This window comes from Galeopterus variegatus, unplaced genomic scaffold, assembly GCF_000696425.1.
Source record: "Galeopterus variegatus unplaced genomic scaffold, G_variegatus-3.0.2 Scaffold6103, whole genome shotgun sequence".
In the NCBI taxonomy this organism is placed as follows: Eukaryota; Metazoa; Chordata; class Mammalia; order Dermoptera; family Cynocephalidae; genus Galeopterus; species Galeopterus variegatus.
Genome location: NW_007732214.1, coordinates 24,539 through 43,563, shown reverse-complemented (window position 1 = coordinate 43,563; position 19,025 = coordinate 24,539). Strand labels below are relative to the sequence as shown.

The window sequence follows — 19,025 nt, the reverse complement described above, 5'->3', positions numbered from 1 at the left end:
TCAATAGCTTGTCTGCTACCAGGATTTTATGTAGAATAGTTAAACTCTCACCTTTTTTCCATAATTGAGTCCGAATGCATCTTTGGGCCAAGATTATCTATAAAAATTATAGAGGATATTAAAGTAAAGTTGGTAACATGAGAACTTGATAATTCGTTTAATAGCCTGTCTTCTACTGAAGTTCATGCTATCCATTTGTAACACCTTCTCCCCATCTTCAGAGTTCCTCTCAGCGACTTTAGCCAATAAATCATGGACTTCCTCTCTATTCTCCACTGCTATGGTCATTGAGAGATTGTTAATATCTTGATGATGATCTTTCTATAAACACATGCTTATATCCTCCAGCGTCTTCAATGTTAGAGTCTCTTAGTTACTGCAAACACTGTCAACCCTCAGAACAGACACATTTTCAAGATACTTAAGTTTAGATTTGCCCTCTCTTGCATGTCCTCACTCAAGGAGGAGCTAAGAGAGAAAGAAGGAAGGAAAGAAAGACCACAGTGGCGTGTGGGACTTGCAGAGCACAACCCTAGGGTTGCAGGGTGGGGCAGGGGGGAGGGAGAGGTAGGTCAGGGAGAGGTTGGGTGTAGGGCACCGGGGATTACTGAAATTTGTGGTGAGAAGCATGCTTATAGTATTGATCTGATCATCTCATCTTGGGCACAGGTGGTAATGGTCAGCCTGACCCCAATAATATGCATAATCAATTTTTTTAAAATGCCCTTTCTCACAACTATACACTATTTTTCTGACTCTGCCTTTGTTTTCACCTTCTTTAAAATTTTTTCTGTGACTTCTAGTCTCTTACAACATTCTTTTTCCTGGTAGTTCTCTTCAGTCTGGTTATTCCTACTTTTCTCCACACGACTATTGCTTATTGTTTAGTCTGAGTCCCTAGACAGCATTTCCAGCATTGATTTGTCATCTTTTCTTTTCTGTATCACACACAATTTGTAGCTATCCCAGCATAGCCTCCCAGGCTACTGATTGAGTCCAACTGGCTGTTCTTAACTACTTTTACTTTTATGATATGTACTTTGCTTTCATAGCCATTCCAGAATGTTTCTCTTCTCATCACTGTTTCTTTGTCAATTTTAAACTCTTGGAAACCAACATGCCTCTTGTTTTACTTGGAAGAATGAGTCAAACTGGAATAAGTACCTCTGTACTTCATCATTCTGAGCATCTAGAAACTTATATAAAAAAAATCCCACTTATTTTTGTTGGTATGGGGATAAAAAGATGAATGTTTTTAAGAAGCACATAGTTCAGTGTGAGAAATAGATGAGAAACAAATAATTATATAGTGAGATACATGTTTATAGCAAAGAGAGAAGTAGAATGTCCTTGGAGCATAGAGATGGGAATATTTGAATCTCTGTAAATCTACATGTAATGAAAAAATAAATTAAGGGAATAATAAGGTACCTTCTGTGGCAGTTTACATTGATGCGTAGGCAGGTTGTTGATTTTTGTTTTTTTTACTTTGGTGATAATAAATTAACTCTTTATACACATATTCTTTTTTTGACAGCAAGCCATCATGGCACTGAAAATTGAATAAAAATATCCTCTCTCTCAAAAAACCACTAATCAGGTCAAACCAATGCTATTTTTCTATCTCATTCTTTTTATTCTGTGGCATAATGCTCCCTGCAAAAGTTGCTAGTTCTCATTCATCTCTTAGTAACCTTGTATTCCTATTGATAAAAACTTTTCTGACCTACAAGGCCACATGACATTTACTTTTTCGTCAGTTATCTTTCCTAGCTATGTCCTTGAAATTCGGGAAATACATGCAGTAAATCAGAGTAATCTTTACCAGAGGAACTCACAAAAGGGATAAGTACATTATATTTATGAGCATATTGTTGCCTTAGCTTATACGTGTGAGTGTATTTTTGTGTATATCCTTTAGTAAAATAAAGCAATCAAACTTGGAGCTAAAATTAGCAAGGATAATGTCAAGGGGGAAAAGGTTTTTCATCTTTGATCATTAGATGCATATGACAGATGTACTCGTATTACAGAGATCACTCAATTGCTCTTTTCAAAACTGAGAAGCTGTAGCTATGGATCCTATTTAAGAAGCACCTCAGTCCAAAGCTATAATGTGCATCTGGAACATTTGGGCCAAAACAGTGTTTCTCACCATTTCGCAGTATGATCTACTGGAAATAAGGCTCTTTTCCTTCAACATAATTGATGTGGTTACATTCTACAACGTTTAAAAAAGTAAATGAAATTATTTAGATTTATTTTCAAGGAATAATTTGAATTCAATGTCTCTCTTATATGCAGGTTCAAAACATTATTTGTAGCTGGAGAACGATGTGATGTGGAAACACTGGAATGGTCCAAAAAGGTCTTCAAAGTACCCGTCCTAGATCATTGGTGGCAAACTGGTGAGCATTTTCCAACCATGCACATAAATATTGCAGAAATGCTCAAAAAGCTGTAAGGACTGGAGGAAATCCTGAGCTATGACCAGCCGGCACAAACTCAGGATTCAGGTGGTTCTGGTTTCAGTAGAAATTACACAATTCTTTGATTGGACTATTGTTAATGATGTCCTTAATAAGTGACACTGATTCCACCATTTTCTTGGTCCCTAGGTACAAAGCACTAAAGACCTCTTGATCTTCTCTTCTTTGTTTCCTATATTCAGTAAATTACTATATCTCAGATTTTCCTTTGAAATGTCTGTCAGATTCACCCACATTCAGTACTTCCAGTGTCTTTGAGCTGTGGCAGCAGCATTATCACCTGCCTTGGTTTAAAATATCCTCATCACTAACCTCTGTTTTCTCTGATTTCTTATGTACCCTTCACATTTCTCCCAGAGCACTTTTTTAAAGCCCTGGTCCTCTCATAGAATTCTCTGGGGAATCTTGTATTCTATAAAATCTAATCTCTTCTGCCTATCATTCAAGGCAGAAAAATTTATTTTTCTCAAAATAATGGTCTTTATGTATGTAACTTCTTTATTTACTCATTTTATATATTCACTATTTTCCTCCCACTAAGTGATCATTGGGAAACAAATTCTCATATTAAGTGGTTAGAGTCTAAGCTTTGGAACAAACAGGAAAAAATAAAAACCTTTCTACTTCTTCCTGGAGGGATGATGGTGTGTATACGTGAGAGAGGGTAGATTGTCTGGAATCCGTTTTCTTCCTCACTGAGTATAGGAATTTTTTCTTTTGAACCAATAAAAGTAGCTACCAGCTATGAGAGACTTATAACTTTCATATGTATATATTTCAGTTCAGTCCCACTGAGTTCAGTGAATAGGACTAACCCTTTTTTATTAGTGTTTTCAGTAATTCCACCTTCTCAGCACGTGGGTCATAGTATCCAATTTGAATTAAAAAATTAATAAAGTTTCTTTGCCAAAATTAGACCTAATTTTAAAAATTATTTAAAAAATTTTTTTTATGGAAAATCAAGTGACTAAAATTGAAGTTTAGTGTTTGATATTTTAGAACATTCTTAGAAATTATACTTTTTATATTACCTCTTTGAGTATTGCTCTTTGGAAAAAGTGATTTTCTATATCCTTTGGAAAATGGAATATAAAATGAATAATCAGAACAGAAGACACACATTCCTTACATAAGATAAAAATCAGAGTGGAGGTTTCTATTCTTTCTAATTTTATTTACTAAGGGGAAAATACTTATCTAAATTTAGATTTGTAACTATTTAGGAAATACAGAAGCTAAGACTGAATTTGGAGAAAGATCAATGCTATGTGTAGAAATACATAAAAACAAGTAAAGAATTATTGCCTCTGCAATATATTATTGATGTATCCCTGTTGGGAAAATGGAACAGTTTGGTCAGGCTCCCCTGCCTCAGAGCCGGTTCAGGGTGGTTTGGAAACATTGTGTGGGGGGGTGGAGTAAGTGCGCCTGCAAGGCAGCGCCACTTCGGATGGTGTTTTACTGCCATGGGTGACTGCCCTGGGTGGCCATGTTTTTCCAGACCTGCAGCTTCCAGGGACCGTGTGGCTGGTTTATAGACCTGTGTTTATAGACCAAGTTTATAGACCTGTGTGAAGGGGTCTGGTGACCCAGCCTGGTGTGGAGGGGTCTGGTGACCCAGCCTGGTGTGGAGGGGTCTGGTGACCCAGCTTGGCATATGAAGTGTTTGTGACCCAGTCTGGACAATGGGCTTGAGGGGTCTGGGAGCTCCAGACCCAGCCCTAGCTCAACCATCGGCCCAGTCAGTGCAGGATTATCGGCAGGTAAAAGAGCCCCGACAACTAGCGTGATCGTGTAGCTTTACAATTGGCGTCACGAACAGGATTAAGAGCTAGACAATTGGTGTCACAAACAGGCTTAAGAGCTAGAGAATCCCCTATTAGCTAGAAAAGTTTTAACAGTTATTTTCCTGAGTTTAAACTGGAAAATATCTTGTCACCTTTAAGATGGTCTTCTTTACGTGGTCAAAATGAGGTTGCTTCCCTCACAAGTGACCTTACACAAATGCTTGCAGAAGAGTTTTGTTTTTCCCCTTTAAAGGTGTTTATGCTAAAGCTTGTTGAAGGAAACCAACACATTTATAAATAAAATTATGATTATTCTACTTTTTCTTGTAGTTATCTTTGTGCATAATGGCCTGTGGTATATGTAGTTAGTGCACTCAAGCTTACAAAAAAGCTCACTGAAGCCTGTGTGAAGTAAGCACGTGAGGTCCCTGGTGTATACTGAGCTTCATGTGAATTTGCAATTTTTCTTTTAATGTATTGTTCAGAGGAAATTAATAACCACATTATGTCAGTGTGCTGTCACAGTAATCAGGTTGGAATGGGTACTCATTACTGTGGAAAACATAGTGAATTTCTACTAATAGAATGACTGATTCTTTCCACCCCACCCCCATTTGATTTTATGGCATTTTAGTATTTTGTCCAATTAAACTACACAAATACATACATCTGGCTAGGTAGGTAGGTAGCTAGCTTGTAGTTTTCTATCTTATAAAATAGTTTCATCCTAGGTGATGCAGATGTCAGCTACTAACAGAAAATCTAGTTAAAATTTTTATTTATTTGCATTGAAGAAATCAATTTTTTCATTTTCAAAGTTGTATGCTGTGGTGATTGTAAAGTGATGCTGAAGTTTAGTATTTGCTATTGTTATTCTTTCTTAAGATGATATCAGATTAATGTTAAATCACCAGGGGAAAAGGGCAAGTACTTTATGGATTATTATTAACTCTTAGAAAAAGGAAAAAAACCCAGATATTTATAGCACATTTCTAAATTTCCTAATGGTTTAACTATCAAATAGATGATGATTCAATCCCCAAGAGGTATGCTAGTTTGCAACTGAAAATGTTTAAGGGAGGGTTAAGCTTTTAACAAAGAATACTTTTTTAAATTTCAAATTTCACATTTTCTGGAAGGTTCCTCGTTCTTGTTATTGACTTAGAAATTGATATTTTTATACGCTTGCATACTTTTATGAACCTTCCATATATTTGAGAATAACTTATGAATTTGCTGTCTGATTACATTAATAATTGTGCACAAATGAGCTGTTTAGAAACTGTGATGTATAATTTGAAATTAGTAAGGGATATGTTAAGTAACTAAAATGTATGAATAAAAATTGATTGGCTTCTGTGACTTGGGTTGCAAGAAGGTATTCTGCAGGCAATCCATTTGTATTACCATACTGATTTTGTAATCTGAGTGTAATCTGTATTAGCAACAACAGATTTTTAGTGACCAGCATCCTCTTTTGCTACATTAATATTAACACTCTTTGATATCTTATTTAAATAATATCTAAGATTCTAAATTGAGAACTAAAATTTAATCTGTGGAAAATCCGAGAACAAATCAGCACTCCCCACTTCCTCTTAGGAACATTTTAATAAAGAATTGTTTCTGTTCAGCACCACTGAAGCATTAAGCTCTTGCTTTGGTTTATGACAATATAAACATTTCATACTCTCATGGAGGAAATTGGTCTTGCTAAGTTCAGAGAGGGAGGTTGTATCTATTTGATCCATAAATCTGGATAAATGCTAAATCATTGTTATTCACCCGGATGTTTTAATCTTCACAGTTACTTATCTGTGAGATGATGGAAATCATCCAGATTACTGATTGATTTTTTTTTTACTTTCTTTTTTACTCAAAGATAAAGAAACAAATATTTTACAATCAAATTTAAAAAGAGGAAATAAAGGGAATAGATCATTGTTTCATTAAAATTTGGAAACTAATGTGTAAAATGAGCACCAGAACTTCATTACCCTCAGTTGTACCATCTCCAGATAAAGCACTGTGTCGTTGTCCATCATTTTTAGTGCTAAGAGAAGCTTTTCCAGAAATCAGACAGGAAGCACAATTTTAGAAGGAAAGAACTGTCAGTGCAATACATGATGTCCTTTATAGGAATTTTTTTTTTCTTATTTAAGATGACTGTAAAGGAATTCTTTGCCTTATGAGTAAATGATTGAGTACAAAAAAGAAATAGAAAGAATCTTAAATTTCAGAGACTATTAAAACCCAGGCAGAGTAGATCTTATTCCTTTTTGAGATTTCCTTCCTTCCTTCCCTCCCTCCTGTTCTATCTCCCTCCTTTGTTTCTTTCTTCCTTCCTTCTGTCTTTCCCATTTGCTATAAGATATAGTATTATTTAGAAATGTAAGAAAACAACTTGGAGCTCCACCTTTTAATATTATTCAATCCTATTTAGAAATACTTTATTCTTCTACTTGCTATCAGTGAATTAAAGACAATGATAACAAAGCTAAAATACAATGGCTTTTATAAGGTACAATGTGGTAAAGGGTTTAAATCAACAGAATTCATGACTCTTTCCACCAGTTAGCAGATTACTGTCTGTGTAGTTTCCATCAGAAAATGCAGAGCTTATGTTCAAAGTGTTTCAAGTGTCTTTATGTCCAGGTGTAAAGATATAATTAAAATGAGGTAATTACCACCAACTTGAGCAGCACTAGGTGATTTTGTTGTTTGTTTATTTTGTTTCTATCACTTTAATGGAGGAATAAGATTCTTCATAGAATTTTTAAAACCCTAAGGAGGGATTTTAATGAGAAAACAGTAGTCACCTAATGGACTGGGACAGTGGTGATGATCAAAGTTATTGATCTTGCTTTATCTGCCTTGAGCCATCTTTGTGAGTTCTTATATCTTAGAGTAATCAGAGTATTTCTCTCCCTATTTGATTAAACTGCTGCAGTTTTAATTGCAATTTCAGTTCTGAAGTAACTATAGTCTCTGTATAGCCTAAATCCTCTTCCTTTGAGGAGGAATCTGATAATTCTGGATTTTATTAAAATGGACCCAAAGGCTCTAGCAAACTTCAGTCATACCAGTTCTTAAATCAAAACCATTGATCCTAAGGGCACACATATACTAATACCATATTAATAAAATATGTCAAGGCTACTTGACATGATAATCCTTATTTTCGCACAGTTCACCAAGATATACTTCCTGAGAGCATACATCTGGGACAAGAGCTTTAACCACAAAAGTTGGTTAGATTAACCAAATTCAGTCCTTATCTTTAGGTATATCTGGAGAAGATCCATTATCCCAGTGCACTTTTTTAAGACAAAAATACATATTATTTATAAGAATAAAAACCACAAAATAGAGTAACTAATTGCAGTTTGATAACAATTATCCTGAGCAAAGATCTCTATGGGAAATGTTATAGGCACAATTATATCACTGTCTCATTTCTCCTAAGTAAACTAACTGTAAAACACTTAACCAGGATTTGAGGATTTGATAGGTAGATTGTTAAAATCTAAGTCACTTTTTTTTTCCCAATGTTATTCTTTTCCTTTGTTACCTTCAGATTCTCAGACATTCTGCTTTCATGTGTCCACTTTGATATATTTATTGCACAGAGATTCCAATGTCAGTGTGTAATTCTAAGTTTATCCTACAATAGGGAATTTTCTCCATTCCTAGAATTCAGCATTGGAAACTTTATGACTCTTGTTATTTCTTCCTTTTTTTTTTTTTTTTACAATTTATAACTATGTGCTAGAAGTGTGACTTTTGTCCAATTTAAAAATATTTTGCTTATTTTGCTTGTGCCTTGTGCAAAATCTTGCGTACTTTACTGCAAAATACATTCTTAGGACTAAGGCATAAAGGGCTCTATATGGCTGGCATGACAGTAAGGAAAGTGTCTTCTTGGTGACTTTATCTTGAGGACTCTATCTTTAATTATTTAAAGGCCTCTTTTCTGTGGCCAATGTCACTAGAACATGTTCCTTTGGCTAAAGATCTGGGGGCAAAATATTTCCATGTATAATCAAATGTTCCCTTCTAGTGTTTGCTTCTAGATTTTACTTAATAATTTGAGTCTATCAAATGTGGGCTATGGTGATAGGGTGCTTTTAAAGAACATGCTTATATTTTCAAAGAAAATGGATTGAACTTTGTAAAATGCACATTGTGGAACTGAAAGGGCTAGGTTGGACTGGACTGGCAATGCCATTGCCCATGAACTGGTTTGTCCAGAAAATACCCTAGGCTACCTTCGTGTAGCAGAATACAGTCTTTCAGTAATATAAATGAACCACTACTGTCTGATGCATGTTTGTTTTTCACTATTTAATGGTTTCAAATAAATTCACCTTTTTTTTCTCATTCATAGAAAATATATTTTAGATAGTTTAGCATGAGAAGTTGTGATTGGAAAAAACAGTTACATAGACAGTGTCATCTCAGCAGTGTGCAGCTCAAGATGCTGTGACAGTATCCATCTGGTGAGAGAGAAAAAAAGTCCTGATGTCATCATTGTTGCCTGGCAACAGCATTTTTTTCTCATTTAGAATGGTCTTCATTAGTTTAAAGTAGGTGATTTTTACTGATAATTTGAGAAACAGGAGCTTAGAGGTAAGCTATGTGAATTTAGTTTATGGAAGGAGTAATCTTTTGTGAAATGTAAGGCATGCTTGATAAGGTTTTCTCTTTTTGAAAGTGAATAACTGTTTACAAACTGTGAAGCCTTCTGGAAATGAATTCCTAAGCCCAACAGCAGTCATTGAATCAGACATTTTTTATCTTCATAGCATTATAATGTAGAAAGTACATCAAGTGATTTTTTTCAAATATGATTACATGAATTAGTTTGGAAATGTATAATTGTTTTTTAGAACCACTATTTGGGCTCATTATTATATTAGTGATAATGTTTTGACAACAGACTAAACACTAGAAAATTGATTAATAGTATAAAGTTGGTTTGCTCTTTGAAATATCATCTATTCTAATTCCCCCGCCCCTGACAAGGACCACGTTTAATCCACCGTAGAAAGGTTTAAATATGTCATGTTTATACAGATTTTCACAAGGAGAGTTTCTAAACCTTCTCTTGACAAACCTTACTATCTGGAAATTTGATTTCCCTGTTTCATGTAAACCCCCGCGCTGCGACCCATTGGCCCCACAAAATAGTTACTAATTCCTCTTTTGCTGTCAATTTTAATTTGGAAAACAGCAGGTGACTATTCTCCTTGGGAAACAGTGTGGGCAGTGAAAGGTAATATGGAATCCTAATAAGACTACTTTTAAATCCTAGTCCAGCCACATACTCTGTAGCCATGGGCAAGTCATTGATCTTCTGCTCCTGAGTTGTCTCACAAGTTTATAGAAAGCTTTAAATAAAGTGAAATATGTAGAAACAACCTAGTAGATAGAGTTCTTGGTCTATAGTCAGCCCTCAATAAATATTATGTTTCTTTTCCTTTCCTTTCCATGAATAACCCTTCATGAATGTAAAGGCCATTTTTAGCATCCTGGCCTGTAGATAATCTAGATGCAAGAAAACTTAGAAAATAAGAGCTCTACTTATACATGAAAAAAAGTAACCATAAAGAATTTAATTTCCTTGAGCTAACTGGCTAGCATTAAAACCAGAACTCTCATTGTTTTGTGCTGTCCAGAGTCTTCTCTTCATGCATTTTATCTCATGCTTTCATCAGTTCAGCATTTCTTATCAAATTGAACTGCAGGTTATTGAATTGAACTGCAGGGCTTCTCTATTGAGTTACCCACAGTTAGAGGTAGTGTGTCAGTAAGGGAGTAGGATAAGACCAATGTGTCCCAGTTAGAATTAATGGTATGCTTCTAGTACAAATAGTTAGGTTGCTTTGAATTAAGTATTTTAAACTGCAATCGAACCATCTCCTAAACACAAAGATTAAATTGATTTTCTTTCACTGGTGTACACCTCACTGTTTCTGCTTTCTTTCTGCTACCACCATTCAAGTTATTTATAGCTCACTGTATAGATTCAGAGGTGGAGAGGATAGTTTCTCTACAAATTGCCTCTAAGCCCATCATGATGCTGTGATTAATATGAGTCAGCAGTGATAGGCTGGTGCATTGATTTATTTCTAGGACTTCCACTCTCAGCATGGGCTACCAACTTCTAAATCCACATTGCTTAAATGTAGTGTTTCTAGAATCACAGTAGGGGCAGAATGATAAATTGCCACATGCATCAGGAGCTCTCATTTACAGAGCTGGATTTGTAAATTCGCCACCATATTTTTCATGCTACCCCTCGCTCACATCTACTCTTTCTGTGTTATCTTTCATTTGTAAGCCAAAACCCTGGGGGTTAACCTGGACTTCTCCATCTTGGTCTTTCCCCATATCCAGACAATCACTAAGACCTTTTGATTCTGAGCATAACTGAAGTTCAGTATTACCTCCCACTGCCGCACACCTGCACCAGACCACAAACATCTAACTCATTTATTGCTCTGGGTTGGGATCATCAGTTTAGTGCTCCAGTTTGCAACTGAAGAGATTTTTGTGTAATGCAATTCTGAGCAAATTGCCTCTGCTAAACCCCCTGTGTCTCCCTTTGTTCCTGGAATAATATCCAAATTTCTTGACATGGAATAGAAGGTACTTCATTATCTGACTGTACTCACCTCTTTTGTTTTGCCTTTCCTCATCTCTCTCAGTCAACCTGCCACCTCCAAGCTTTGCTCGCTGAATAAATTGGAGTTCTGTGAAGGTCTAACTTCTGAACCATTACACATACTGATATTTCTATTTGGCATGTCTTTCCACCCTTAACACTGCCTTCCCCTGAAAAGAAATGCCTTTCAGTGAGTAGAATATATTCAGTAAATACTTATTGAAGGACTGACCTCTAGTATCATTCTTAGAATAAGAAAAGATTGTAATAGAATTATAACAGTAACATATAGTTTTTCTGTTCCCAAAGTCCTCTATTTCTCCTTCTCTGTGGTTCATTTTGGGATTGCATTCTGTGACTTACTATTTACTTTTTAAGAGTGTTGATCTTAATAATGGAAAATGGGGCCCAAAATCATGTCAGAAGTATGTATTTACTAGTCAGCCAATGTTTCCTGAGCACAAAATGTCAGGAACTGGACAGTTTGGTCCTGCTGATACAAATGACTCAGGAAAAAGAACTTGATTTCATACAAGCTAAGAGAATGTCTTCATACACAATTCTTTTTGATAATTGCAGTAAGTCTTTTAAAAAAGATTTTGTCATATTTTTAATGGCAAGTGTTCCATCTATCTATTTCTATATAAAAAAATTTACTCAAAACCCAGCACTTAAAATACCCATATCTCATGATTTTGTGGATCATAGGCAGAAATCAGCCAGGGATTCTAGTGCTTCACATATTGTTGATTAAAACATTTCAGACAGTAATTAATGGTGAATGGACTAGAATGGAGGGTTCTGGAAGGCTTTGCTCTCATGCCTGGGGATTATTGGAAGGCTGGACTCAACTATGATGGTTGACTGAAATGCCTGCACATAGCATTTTTAGCTTGGCTGACTCAGAGTAGTGGTTCATATATCTTACATGGTGGCTCAAGGGTTCTAGAGACAGTGCATGAAGATTCTTAAGGCCTGTTCCTGGACACTGACATAGCATCACTTCCGCTGTCAGTCAAAGCAATCAAAAAGCCATCCAAATTAAGAAGATGGCACATGGAACCTACTTCTCGATAGGAGAAGTGTCGAAGAATTTCAGCCATCTTTAATCCACCACTGTGGGTAAATTTCAACGTTGTGGATATAGCCTTTAGACTCATCAACATAACTTCCCTATTTCTAAGCATTTGAAATAGCTTCTGTTAATATTTTACTATGTATCTTGCCAAGATATATATTTGTGCTCAATGTATATTATTTACCCCCCAAAATGAATCATCATATTCATTCTGTTTTATAACTTTTTCCTAAACAATATTTTGTGAAAATTATTTCCTATTAGTGGACATTCTTCTGTAGTGTTCAAATGGCCTTGCATTACTCCTCAATATGGAATCATTTCTATTTTTGGATTATCTAAACTCTAATATAAACAATACTGTGATAAACATTCTCGTTGCTATATATGTGTGAACACCCACAAATATTTTCTTATATATAACTCTGAAAGTGGAAAAACAAGGTTAAAAAGTGTGTGCATTTTTAAGGATCTCTTATAAGAATTGCCAAATTGCCTTTCAGAAAGGTTGTATCAATTTATATATACATTAACACATATAATCAAGGCGATTATTTTTGGTTTGTGTGAGCCATCTACCCACACAATCTGTCTCCCATCTACCACCTGTCTGTGCCAAATCTTGTGAAATCTCATGTGAATTGGTTCCTGATATTCAGGAAGCCACAGGAATCTATTAGTCAATTATTCTAATACAGCTTTTGTCTGCCTCTTCATTTCCTCCCACACATCTCCCTTGAAGCCCAAATAAAATAATCCTGGACATAGAACATAAATGGGGTGCAAATATTTAAACAAATTACATTTGCATTGTTATGATTCATTAAATTTTTGCTTAAAAGTCCTCATGAGTTTACATCACCACTCAGACAAAAGCTTGAGGTTTTACCATGGCTTTAAAGTACTCTTAACATGATCTGTCTTCTCTCTAGCTCTCTGAACTTATTTTCTGTTAATGCTTTTCTTATTCATTCTGCCTCCCTCCCATTGGCCTCACTCAAACACCCTATGAATAAATCTACCTCAGGACCTTTGCATTTGAGATTTCATCCCCTACATTCTTTTCCTTAGATATCTATGTGTCACATGTCTTCACTTCTTTCAGATGTTTACTGAAATGTCACCTTCTCAGCGAGGTCTTTCCTGCTCAGCCAATGTAATGTCACATGTCTTCACTTCTTTCAGATGTTTACTGAAATGTCACCTTCTCAGCGAGGTCTTTCCTGCTCAGCCAATGTAAAATTGCAACCCCTCCCCAAGACATTTCCTACCCTATCTATGCTTTCTTTCCTTAGCACTTATCATTCTTCAATATACAATATATTTTACTTATGTATATTGTTCATTGTTTCCCCAACTAGAATGTGAGCCACTTTTGTTTATTGCTATATCCCTGGCTCTAACAACAGCATTTAGCACATAATAGCTGCTCAATAAATATGTGCTAAAAAGATTTGTACACCACTACTTCCATTTGCAAGTATGAGAGACTGGGCTTACTCCCTGTCACAAGGATTTTTCTTTCTCTAATGAGACATAGTCTTGGTGTTTTCTACTCCCTTCTCATCCTCTTCGACATGAGAACCTCAGAAGTGGTATATTTATCTATTCCATTCTTCTCCTTCTTTGGAAGAACTATGTGAGCTGGATTATTTGTCTTTTTGCTGTGATGTTGTTTGAATTCCTTATGTATTCTGTATATTAGCCCCTTGTCTGATGTGTGGTTTGCAAACTTTCTCCCATTCTGTAGGTTGTCTCTTCACTTTGTTGATTGTATCTGTTGGGAAAATAGAATAATTTAATCAGGTGCCCCTTGCTTTAGATCTGGTTGGGGGTGGTGTGGTGCATTCTTTGTAACCAAGTTGTGTGTAGGTGGAGTTAGGGTGTATGTGCATTGCTGCCACTTGGCTGGCATTTACTGCCTCAGGTGTCCACCCTGCACAGCCATGCTCTCAAGCCTATGGCTCCAAGGACCTTTTTGCCAGTTACCTAGCTCATAGACCTGCATGTGAAGGGTCTGGTGACCCAGCCAGGTGTGTGAGGGGTTGGGTGACCCAGCCTGGCATGTGAAGGGTTTGTGTCCCAGACTGGACAATGGGCTTGAGGGGTCAGTGAGTGCCAGACCCAACCCTAGCTTGATGTGTCCTTTGCTAGGTAGAAGGCTATTTAGTTTGATGTAGTCCCGTTTGTCTGTTTTGCTTTAGTTGTCTGTGCCTTTGTGGTCTTGTTCAGAAAAGTGCTGCCACCTCCCATTTCATGTAGTGTTTCACCTATGTTTTCTTCTAGTAGTTCCATAGTTTTGGGTCTTAAATTTAGATCCTTAATCCATTTTGAATTGATTTTCATGTATGGTGTGAGATAGGAGTCTAGTTTCAGTCATCTGCATATGGATATCCAGTTTTCCCAGCACCATTATAGAAGAGGCTGTCTTTTTCCCAGTGTATATTTTTATATCTTTGTCGAAAGTCAGTTGGTTACAGATGCAACAGTTTATTTCTAGGCTTTCTATTGTGTTCCATTGCTTAATTTGTCTGTTTTTATGCAAATATCATGCTGTTTGGATTACTATAGCTTTATAGTATATTTCAAAGTTAGGTAGTGTGATGTCTCCAACTTTGTTCTTTTTATGATTGCTTTGGCTATATGGAGTCTCTTGTGGTTCCATGCAAATTTTTAGGTTTTTTTTTCTATTTCTATGAAGAATGTCCTTGGTATTTTGATAAGGATTGCATTGAGTCTGTAGATCACTTTTGATTATATATGGACATTTTGATGGTATTAATTCTTCCAAATTGTGAACAGGGGATATATTTTTCTTTATTTATGTCTTCTTCAATTTTTTCCACCAAAGTTTTATACTATTCATTGTAGAGGTCATTCACCTCCTTAGTTGAATTTACTCCTTGGTATTTTATCTTTTTGGTAGCTATTGTAAATGGGATTACTTTCTTGATTTCTTCTTCGGATATTTTGTTGTTGGTGTACAGGAACACTATTAATTTTTGAGTGTTGATTTTTTCTCCTACCACTTTAGTAAATTCATTTATTAGTTCTAGTATTTTTTTGGTGGTGTCTTGGGGTTTTTTATGTATATGATCAGGTCATCTGCAAAAAGAGATAGTTTGATTTCCTCCTGTTCAGTTTGGATGCCCTTTATTGCTTTCTCTGGCCTTATTGTGCTGGCTAGAACTTTCAGGACTATGTCAAGTGATAGTGGGGAAAGTGGACATCCTTATCTTAGAGGAAAAGGCCTTCAATTTTTGTCCATTAGGTATGATATTAGCTGTGGGTTTGTCTCTATTAGCTTCTAATGCAGGCTGAGTATAAATGTATCATTGTAACATTCTTCACACCCTTTAATTCCCTACCATCTTCTTCCTGGCTATCTCTTATCTAAAGAAATTGTGCTGGTGATTTGCTGTACATTTTGTATTTCTAAAGCTAAGGTCTCTGTTAAGATTTTTCCGAATGAAGCATTCAATTCTCTTCTTCAAAGAGAATGTGCTGGTTTATTCAATCACAACATGACATCTGGATTTCCTGTCTCTCCAGATAACTGTTAGCCAGTTAATTATAGCCTGGGTAGTGTGAAGCAGATGTTTATGGAACATCTTTGAAATGGGGCTCTGGTAGTCTTTAGGATTTCAGTTAAAGACTGCAGCATGCCTGGGGCTTTCCCAAACCAGAAGCTTATTCTGTGCATGGACCAGCTTGACAGCCAGGGTGTTTATGTGGTCTGTGTGCATGGACTTGTGCACACACGTGTGTATGTTTGTGTTGTAGATAGATCAGTCAGTCTTTGGGCCCTGGGATGTTCAGAGGTACAAAGAGAGGAAATCAAAGTGTTTTTGACAAGTGTTATGGTGGTTCTCATCCCACTTTGCCCTAACTATAACTCACCATACTTTGAGTCTTAGAAACTGCTATTTTGTCTGATTATATCTTCAGCAATAGTTCTTTTTCTAATCCCCTTGATGAATATCGACATAAGTTCAATGGGATACTTGAATTAATGTCCAAAATATAAACTTATATCATCTACTCTAAGTAATCTGAATAGATAATCCTTTTTAATGCTTTTGAAATTCAAACTAATTATATAGAAAAATATGCTTTTCATCATTGTCTCATTAACTGTAACAAAACAGGTGCAAGTTAAAAGATTATAAATAAGTAATCACTATACAAAGAAGCTTAAGAATCTCAGGATGTATTAAACTTACTTTAGACAGAGAATACTGACAGTGCTTTGCCAGTCCTTTCTTGCATTTTTATTTAACATTAGGTTTTAGTCTCACTTTCTCTTTCCACACTCTCCTCTTGGTGGGATAGGATGGACAGAGTGCCGACGTCTTTTTTAAGAATCCACACTGAGAAGGGATCGATTATGGTGCAGTTACAGTTTTGTTGTGGTGGTTTTTGCTTGTTTTTCTTTTAGGCGGCAGGTACTAGAGCCATTGGTAGGTACATTTATGGTTCTAGAGCCATTTGCTGACAAGTTGTAGAGGCCTTGTGGAGTTGCGAAGCACTGCAGAGAGTTTGTACTCCAGATGATTGGAGTGCCTCCATTGAGGAACTGAACCTGATAAGAAGTACTTTTAAAATCAATTTACTATAGCAGTGGCTTTCCATGAGGATGGGGGAAGGAACAGAAGCATCTTGAAGGGAGTGTTTCCTTTCCTAGTGTGTCCTAGTAGCTTCTGTTTCGTTTGTCATCTTATTCATTCTGCATACCTTTCTTTAGGCAGCTCACTCTGCAAGCTTGCTTCCTGTCTTCATCCCCACGCTTCTCTCTCCCATCAGTTTTGAAGGACGGCTGAGGTGTGCACCTAGACATTTTTAAAAAGACAAAGGGGAAATGCTGTTAATCCTTCTGAGCATGTGGATTTTGTCCCATGCTTTAATTGTTCTGTAAGGAAAACAGGCAGGAGCAGTGCACAGGGATGGCATGCCATTTCATAAAATACATTTCTACTTTTTGTCATGATATGAAAATATTTGAAAACTCTTTGTTAGACATCAGCAATGTCTGCTCTGCTTGCTTGCTGGTTATCCTCAGTGATGACCATATGGCTTAGCTTCTTAAGCACTGGACTGTGACTTAGAAACCATTTTAATGTTCAAAATTCCATCTTCTGTTATTGATGCCAGCTGAGCCACCACCCATAAAATGTGATTAATAAACTGAACTACACGGAGAGGTAAAGAACAGTAATAAATCCTTCTCATCATTCTAAAATTATACAAATGTACAATAAATTATGGTAAAGACCATGGTAAAAGGAATACATTCTGAGTACTTAGGTAGATGGGTATTTTTAATTTTTCAGATTATTTTGGATATGAATGGCTTGGCAATTAATTCCTAGGGTTTATGCATGTGTATGTTTGTGTGTATAATATTAAGCCAGTAATTCCCAAATTTTCACTGTCAATATCCTCTAACCCTTCCCCTCCATACATATATGAGTTCATCTCACATTTAGAAAATTCTGTTAACTCCAAACTTATATTTATCAATAATAACAAATGCATCTCTCCATAAAAATAATCACTTTCAGAACTTATAGTTATCAGGTAATATCTGCTATTATTCTGGCTGATACAACCTAAGAAAAAGAAAACAGATTTAACATTTTTGTTAAACAATGCAGGCTAATTATTAATAAGTTCATGGTCTTGGTGGAATAGTCAGCATAGTGTAGACATCTTCCTTCCTATGTTTTGGGGCTTCTGGAAGTCCATGAACAACAGAGTGGGAACAACTTGATAAAGTATTGGTAAATTCAGTTTTAGATGCAGGGTCTCTAGGCAAGCGTGTTCTTAGAAAATTCGAGCATGACATTATTCATATATTTAAAAAAATCTTTTAGTTAATTATTTCAGAAATAAGCTACAAATAAGAGAAATATTTTGCACACAACTGTAATTTACAATGATAAACAAAATAGGCGAATCAAGTGAAAGCATCTTTTCTAGTGATCTTTTAGCTTTTAATGTGTGTTATAAAACCTTCATGGTTACATAATTTGCCATTCTTTATGCCTGCTGATCCACAACTGGAACTCTAGAACAGCCTTTCTTTTCTTTAGAAGAAACATTACTGTATGAATTATTCTAAATATGTATCTTTAAGTTTTAAAGCTATAGATGTGTTATAAATTTCTGGATTTTTTTTTTCTTTTGTGAAATCTTGGTTACAGTCTTTTGTTCATTTAAAAATTATTATTTATAATAAGCAGATTGTTATTATAAATCATAATTTTTCTTTATGCCCTTTATTTCATTTTTAAATATTACAGTTGCAGTATTCATCTATTTCTAATGCAATTAAATTATATGACAAAATAGGGTGTGGTAGTTTGTGCATGCGCTGAAGAAACATCATGATCCCAGGTTGAAACATTAAATGATAAGTAACATTTATTTCTCCAGAAACTGGATCCCCAATTACAGCGTCGTGCATTGGAATAGGTGATTCTAAAACACCTCCACCCGGGCAAGCAGGAAAAAGTGTTCCAGGATACAATGGTAAGAAATGGCTCTGATTATTTGACTAATGCTGTGTTCATAAATTTGGTATTTTACTGCATCTAGCATGTATCATATTGCATGAAGCATACTAGGTGCTTAATAAGTATTTGATTGAGAAAGTGCCTTGTATTAAAAAATAAATGACTTAATTTTTGCTGTCAAAAGTAAGGTTGTGGACCTTCAGGGACATGTTCTAAACAGCTCTAATACCAAAAAAATATGTAATTTGAAATGTATATTAAGAATATGGGTTTGAAATTACTATGTATGAAATACCTGGCAGGTGCCCAAACTTTAGACTGCATTATTCTGATTAATACTGAAGTATATTTAATTCAAAGAGATTATTACCATCTTAAAGATGATTAAGCTGATGCCCAGAGAGACAAATAACTTTCCTAAGGTAACACAGCTAGTTAGATCCTGCAAACCACTGTGAGTTTTGTTTGTTTGTCTCTTTCTTTCTTTGC

General features: G+C 35.7%; 1 protein-coding gene across 1 annotated transcript in view; it reads left to right on the top strand.

Moving 5' to 3' along the window:
• LOC103605823 (acyl-CoA synthetase short-chain family member 3, mitochondrial-like) overlaps window positions 1-19,025 on the top strand; it is a gene marked incomplete at its 3' end in the record, with an annotated part of 109,719 nt that overhangs the window by 75,558 nt on the left and 15,136 nt on the right. The window contains exons 10-11 of the mRNA XM_008590444.1: window positions 2,305-2,408; window positions 18,457-18,552. Of these exons, the coding sequence (XP_008588666.1) occupies window positions 2,305-2,408; window positions 18,457-18,552 (200 nt within the window). The remainder of the gene's footprint in view (window positions 1-2,304; window positions 2,409-18,456; window positions 18,553-19,025) is intronic.